We start from the raw sequence: 7,520 nt of genomic DNA, 5'->3' as shown, positions 1-7,520 counted from the left end.
CAAAAACTCACTCCCCCTCAAAACACTGAGCACACTAGCAGCAACTCACGTTAAAACGTGAGTTGTCCTCCAAAGACTCACACTGTCCTCCAAGATCTGAATGAGAGTGGGAGTGGTCCTTGCAGCCTTGAATGTTGCCAGAGTTTTTTGAGGAATCGAGGAATGATGCACACTTGGACTAATGAAATAATCGGAAATAAATTGCTCCTCGTTCTGATCTCTCTATCTGTCCCCATACCAACGTTTTCAAAGAACATGTTGAAAGAACAGAATAGAGCCTGTAGAAATAGGCCACACACAGTAGCGTTACAGTCCCACTGATGTTTTGCCTGTGAATGCTTGGTTCAGCCTGACCTCTAACCTGTCATTTCAGCTCGGTCAGAACTCAACCCGCGCCCATCTGTTCCTCACCAAACCAAACAGCCAGAGCAGCACACCTGTGAACCATTTCACCAGACAGACACATCAGAGGGATCCCATATCCATCCCGCTTCCACCGAGATCTGGCTAACACACACTCACTGTCTGCTCTCATCAAACTCACATTGATTCTGCCGTATTCCTAGTCCCACCTCTCCCTGGCTTAGCTTATTCTATGACACGCTTTCACAAATCAATACCTCCAAGAACCTGAACAGTGAACACTAGATTTTCATTTCCTTTTCACATAGATTACTTTGAATAATGCAGAGGGGATGCTTGTAACGTTCTGCGGCATGTCAATTTTCATAACATTTACCAGCAGACTTCAAGTAAGCAACTGCACAAAGGGGATGGGGGAAAGATCTGCACGCTAAAGTGAAAGCATGTGATAGGCTTAAACTCCCGCAGCGAGCTATCTGTGCATCGACAACACAGGGAGAGCGACGATCACTACTACGTACAGATCTGCTGACTAACCAAGCTATGTCACTAGCTAAACTCTCAAAACTCTCCGCTCCGCATTGAAACATAATCGCCGGGAGCTAATTTCTAACTTAGTAAGGGGTGACTTGGCCCCAAATTCCTGTGGTTTTTCTGGAATTCTAATCAAAGTTGAAACCCTGTGACCTTGGAATGAAAGCTGGGGTCACAGTCCTATGAGGACGATACCAATCAGCCAGCTACCAACAACAGAGTGAGAGAGGTGGCAGACCTCAGCCTTTCCCTCTCCCTGCCTTTACATACCCACTGACACAGAGCAAGAAGGGCACTCACCCCATAGAAGACAGGGAGTGGTCTCTAAACCTCTCCCTCCTCCCCCATTTCCCTCTTTTCCTAGTACGTCTCTCGGAGCGACAGAGAATTAAAACGCACATCTACACATGAACAGCAGTGCTAGGCTAGCCTACAGTCCCTGTCACCACCACCACAATCATCATCATCATCGTCTCAGCGGCAGCCTCTGATCTATTCTCTGTCATTTTCCAGTGAGAGTGTCTCCGGCCTTGCGAATGCTTTCTAAGATATTGTTTGACCTGAGACTCTGCGAGACAGATCCAGAAATTAAGCTAGCTGGTGCCCTGCTCTGGGCTGTCTGGCGTCCACTGACCCCCCTCTCTCTATAACCCCCCCCACCCAACCCCCACTTTCCCCTGACTGGGACATGAGTCTGTGTCTGAATACTGGCTTTTCCACAGCTGGGGGCTGCTGATCCTGCTCCCTCCATCATACATTCATCAACGTGTCAGTTTGGGTTATGAGACTGGGCAGCCAGGGCGCTGGGCAGCCAGAGCTTAGACTAACACACAAACTCAACAGGGCAGAGACAGAGGCAGGGGCCAGGCCAGGACGGCAAGACTGGCACATCTGGCTCCGAACCATCACTACCACAGCGTCCCGTAAGACACTAACTCACCTACCCTTTGATTCTCTTTCTCCATAGGCACACTGTTGATCAAATCAAATACCAGTGGTTTGTTGGTACTAAATTGATCATGAGAAAAAACCTTGAGGGGGGGGGGGGGGGGCAGTGCCTACTGCACAGTACCTTTAACATTTTACTACAGTGGGCTAAATCAGGGTCACACAGAGTGTTTCTTGATAGTCTTAAATAAATCTACTTTGAAACAAAATGGGCTTAAAAAAAAGAAGATACCTGGACCATGTCAGATATAGAGGCGAAATGTATTCAGTTTTCACCCCAATATTACATCACAGAAGACTGAGATATATTTTATTTTTTAAAAGTTTCACATAGAAACACCGGATTTTCTGCGGGTTTTTGAAATAATGTTTATTCATTCTGAAAAATATGAATAACATTCCACCCATGAGGCCACAGTCATGTGACTGCAGGATAGGGCTACAGATTCGGGAGGGAGACGTTTCAGTCTTGGTTATTGAATGTCCACAGAATTCCAGCATCATGATGGTCTCTTTGCACACGGATGATCCCTGTCACCATTTTCTACCAGTGGATGTGGCTATTTCCATTGCTGTTCCTGGCTGCTGCTCCACATAGCAGGCGAGAACAGAGAAGGTAGACAATTAATTCCTCAGCTTCTCGCCATGATGAAAGGCAAGCCAGGGAACACCATTCCAACTAATTACCTTGCACAGTGGAGTCTCATTTCAACTCTCCTTTTCATGCTAATGCAAGCCTATTTGGCTGTTGAGTTTAACATGCAGAGCTCTCTAAGCCAGTCTGCAACTAATCAGTCTGGCTGGATTGGCATAAAGGATATGACCATGCATGTAGCCTACGTTTCACAAATCTAGTGAAACGAATTGCCTACCAAATAATCAGTCATTTGTCCCTCTCTAACTATAGTTTCAGCTGTAGCCTTTAATTCATGAAAATATAGACCTAAATTGGAATTACATGCTTCCTAACAATTACTACGCCTTACACTATTTGTTTTTTGGCACAATTTAGGCCTACACCAACTTTCACATTTTCAACAACAAAAAAATGCATCCAAACTAAACGTGATTGTATATGTAGTTACTGGTTTGTTACAAAGGGTTATGTTCCAAGTTAAACCAGCAGAGGGAGCACGGACTAATAGTAAAATAGACAAACGGCAATAATAAAAACATACATTTTCACATTACACCCTAACCAAAAAAGAAAGTAATGGCTCCTTTTTTTGGGGTTAATGACAAGAATGTATGTCCCCAAAAAATCTGCAGTGTAATTCTAAAGAGCAGGGAGGTGTATTGTGCAGTAGTTTATAATATGAAAAGATTATGGATATTAGTAGATGACCAAATAGCATTTGCCCTGGTAGTCATCACAACATGTATAGAAAATTACAATTGTACCATAGCCATGAGACCTGTCTCTATCTGGTCTGCCTTATTCCAAGAATTAAGACTCTTTACCATGTGAGACATTGTAACAGAACAAAATAGAATTGCACTCTACTCGTGTCTTTAGGGCATAGCATTTTTCCTAAACATGCTGAGTACAATTCTCTCAATGGGATTAGTCACAGACGTAATGCAGCAACAGCAGTAGGCTACATAAGCATGTCTTTGCTTTTGGTTGAAAATCTATCTTTGCACAAATGAATAAACGTTATGGAGCACTAAACATTTAACCAGAAATTGAAAGTGTAGGTTTTAAATTGAGATAAATTAGGCTAAATTTGCTCTCCGGTTGCGTGACTATGTGCGAACTGCGATGTTCTTTCTTCTCGCCCTTTCTCTCTCCTCTGTAGGCTATAGAGCAATGGTGTAATTTCAACACCAAGACTATTTGGAATCAAATGCAATAGCTTTTAAATTAAGATTTTGAAATGTATTTGTAGCCGACTGGATTAAAATCGTGGGATATCACACGGGAACATCACAAGAGAATAATTATGACGGCTAGGGATGCAGACTGTAGCCTACATAAGGATTCGACCATCGATGTCACACTACATGTTTGCAACCAGAGCAATAACTACTATGACAAAGTGATACATATTATCAAACTACTATGGAGCTAAACTAAACACTAAACAGAAAATGCATCATTCTATCATTTTGTAATACAAAGAAGCGATAGGGTGCAAGGCAGTTATCTCTCTTGCCTCTTTCTTATTCACAACATTATTTTATACAAGACCGGTTGACCTCAAAAATACTTCAGATATAAACATATATTACCTTCGTATACAGGGGCCATCGGTGCAAGGACTTCTGTTATTCATGGCAAAAAATAAAGCGAGATATCTGTTCAGAACTCAGTAAAAATCTGCCATCTTGAGCCCCTGACAGAGTCGCTGTCTCCTGCATTACTAGCTCAGTTCATTAGTGAGAAGAAAAATCTAAAATCCCATCCAAGGTTACAAATTCGTGCTCAGTCCACGGGAAAAATATAGTGTATTATTTCTGAAACAAAACCCTGCCGATTGTGAATAGTTTTTTGGCTCAAATGTTGAGCCAAATTGCAGGTTGACTTCAGCTAGTGTACGACATGTCTGTAGAGTCCCTGCAAAAGTTGCAATGCGAGCGGAGCGAGTTTGGTGTACAGTATAGTCAATTGACTATCGAGTCGATCCTAGTCTTAACTGTTACATTGTAGTGCAACTTTGTAACTATTAATTCATAACGTTTAATGTGATTTGATATTTGGAGAAAAGGCCTACATATTAAAATGTATATAAAATAATAGTGGGTTATAGGTTATATGCATGTGGATGTTGTAGCCTGGCTTTTGTTAAAACATGAGCCTATAGGCCTTTTGTTTTATAATTTTTTAGCACTACACAGCGGATTCCAATAATGAAAGCTTAATGATGAGTTAAGTAATGAATCAGCTGTGTAGTTTTAGGGCAAAAAAACCAAAACGTGCACCCCTTGGGGTCCCCAGGACCGAGTTTGGGAAACACTGGTCTACAGGCTAACTGCAATCATTAATTAAGCTGTAATTAAAATGTAATTAACTCCTCCAGATTGGCATCCTCCTAATATTAAAAACGACATCCTAACTTACACAAATAATATCAGGTGAGTAGTAACCTCATTTTAAACACTTTTATTAACAGAAGCTCTACAGGAACAAGCGCAAATGTAACAGCATGAACTATTATGCAATAACCCAGTATAAAGTATCGCTGGGTCTAGTTTTCGAAATGCGCATTTGCATAGTGTTGAATGATTCTGTGGGCCATTCGTCGTGCCTGTATCAAGCAGTCATCACACAGCATGACGACATTGTATTTTCACAGAGCGAACTAGACAGGAATCAGATGACATAGTCTCACACAGATGTGAGTAATCTGTCATTTACTAGCAACATTAAAAGTCACCCTCTGCACTATTTCCCCCAGTCACACCCCGGTACATTTTAGATTCTTAACGAGAAAAGGGGCGTTATTTATTTGCACCCTGTTTATAAGACTATAAAAATCATGTGCAGTGATGTAAACATAGGATTCGTATAGAACCATCACTAAAATAATACGCTCAGCAGGCTATTATGGATATTTTGAATGAATGAGTCTAAAACAAAACACATGGTGGATAAATGAATGGATGATTGCATGACATAATATGTGTGATGTAACTGGGCAATATTAGTCAAATTGTGGAAAAAGGACAGAATCGTGTTTTTAGTCTACTATTTATGTATGCTAATGGGGAGACTATATGGTGGTGCCAGTTAAATAGCATCAAGAGCATCATGTGATTGTAGGCCTATAACCTATTTACCAACCTGGACTCTAAAGTCAGTGCCCTTCCAACTTCGCTTGCACCGCACCTTGTTCGACATCCTCCTCGTCCTCTCCACGCAGCGACTTCTGCAGCTGATCAAATCTGATCTGAGTCACGCATACCCATAGAATTAGGAGTTAATATACTAACAATATACTAAGGATCTCGTACCATTGAAGCCATCATCTGGAATCCTGAAACAATTAAAGTACAATAAGAACTGATCCCCTGTTCTCCATCAGGTCACCTACAGCATATAGCCCAATGCTAGACAAGTAAGCTTATTCTAGTTCAGGGCCACGGTTAACTAGGCTACTAACAGTATCATATATGACTGTAAACTATCTCTGTTATACATGCACACATGATCGTATATCATCTGAAGAGCAATACAAGTGCATTGCAATAGGTTCATCTTTATATAGGCCTAGGATTTTGATAGAAACGCCTTTCATTTTGATAACAGATTGTTTTACTTCACACAATTCCTTTTTATAGCCTATCTTTATCGGATCAGCTGCCTTTGCTTGAGCAAAAAGACTTCAACTTCCAGGGAGCAAAGTCCACGCAGAAAATGTAGTCCTTCTAAAGAACTACAGTACGTATTCTTCTCTTTTCGTGTCAACAACCAGAAGTGGTCTAACAACTATAGTCTACAATCAAGTAATAACGAGGTAAGAACTAAAACATAAATAGATACAGTAACCCTGTGTAATTTTGTTCACTCTCTGTAACACTTGAAGCTTCGAGGGATATCCGCCGTAATGTGTCTAAATGTACCAGTTGTGATCACGTGCAACCATCAGTGACATAACGCAACGTTGTGGCATAATCAAACACCGGTCAATCGTATGACGATGCAAATGTGGCATATTAAACTATCACGCATTTTGACTTGGGTTATTTGATAGTTAGCACCATATTTGTTGACCTCAGATTCTACGATATCAGTTGAATTAGGCTACATAATGTGACACCAACTCAATGCAATGTAGCCATTTCTTTGACACGGTCTTGGTCGGGACATAGTACGATTTATCAGTTTCTGTCCATGGCTTGGACAATCTTTAACATATATTAACGAATTGTTGAATCATATGAAAGGAAACTGGCAAAGCACTGTTTGAAATTGTACTAGAAATTAGAATACAGTTGTATTAGCCTGTAACGCTCAATTAGTGAATGGGTGTGGAGTCAGGCGCAGAGAGCAAAGGATGCGGGAAAAACACGCTTTACTGTCCAAAAATCACAGGAACAAAATAGTATACCAAACCAGGTATAACTACAAAACAAAAATGTACACTATCGTGAAAATACTAGGACAGCGAGAAACCCAACAAAACACTAACCACTCTAACACATACAGAATAACAAGCCCGCACAAACAAGCGGGCTAAACCAACTTAAATAACCCCACCCTAACCACCAAACAAGGAACAGGTGAAACCAATTAGACAAAACCAAACGAACACAGAACAAAGGATCGGTGGCAGCTAGTAGACCGGCGACGACGACCGCCGAGAGCCACCCAAACAAGAAGGGGAGCCACCTTCGGTAATATTCGTGACAGTACCCCCCCACCCCCGAAGCGCAGCTCCCGCAGCGCGCCGACGCCGGCCTCGATGGAACTCTCTCAACATAGATGGATCCAGAATATCCCCCACCGGGACCCAGCACCTCTCTTCCGGACCGTACCCCTCCCAGTCAACGAGGTACTGCAGGCCCCTCACCCGGCGTCTTGAGTCCAGAATAGCTCGTATCGTGTACGCCAGGACCCCTCGATGTCCAGAGGGGGCGGAGGGACCTCCGGAACCTCACCTTCCTGCATGGGACCAGCTACCACCGGCCTGAGAAGAGACACATGAAACGAGGGGTTAATGCGATAATACGAA

General features: G+C 42.3%; 2 protein-coding genes across 12 annotated transcripts in view; one reads left to right on the top strand and one right to left on the bottom strand.

The window, feature by feature from the left end:
- The window catches only part of LOC110532326 (homeodomain-interacting protein kinase 2), a 102,789-nt gene extending 98,351 nt beyond the window's left edge, over positions 1-4,438 (bottom strand). For all 11 annotated transcript variants that reach the window (XR_005051748.1, XM_036977699.1, XM_036977718.1 and 8 more), the window contains exon 1: positions 4,078-4,438. Coding sequence is in view for 10 of the 11 variants with exons in the window: in XM_036977699.1 (XP_036833594.1) it covers positions 4,078-4,096 (19 nt within the window). In the remaining variant the exon portion in view is untranslated. The remainder of the gene's footprint in view (positions 1-4,077) is intronic.
- Positions 4,439-4,951: 513 nt separating this feature from the next.
- Positions 4,952-7,520, top strand: part of LOC110532319 (thromboxane-A synthase) — a 110,061-nt gene continuing 107,492 nt past the window's right edge. The window contains 1 exon segment of the mRNA XM_036977694.1: positions 4,952-6,302. The gene's annotated coding sequence lies outside the window, so the exon portion shown is untranslated.

This window comes from Oncorhynchus mykiss, chromosome 1, assembly GCF_013265735.2.
Source record: "Oncorhynchus mykiss isolate Arlee chromosome 1, USDA_OmykA_1.1, whole genome shotgun sequence".
Lineage (NCBI taxonomy): Eukaryota > Metazoa > Chordata > Actinopteri > Salmoniformes > Salmonidae > Oncorhynchus > Oncorhynchus mykiss.
This window is presented reverse-complemented; position numbering and strand designations above follow the sequence as displayed.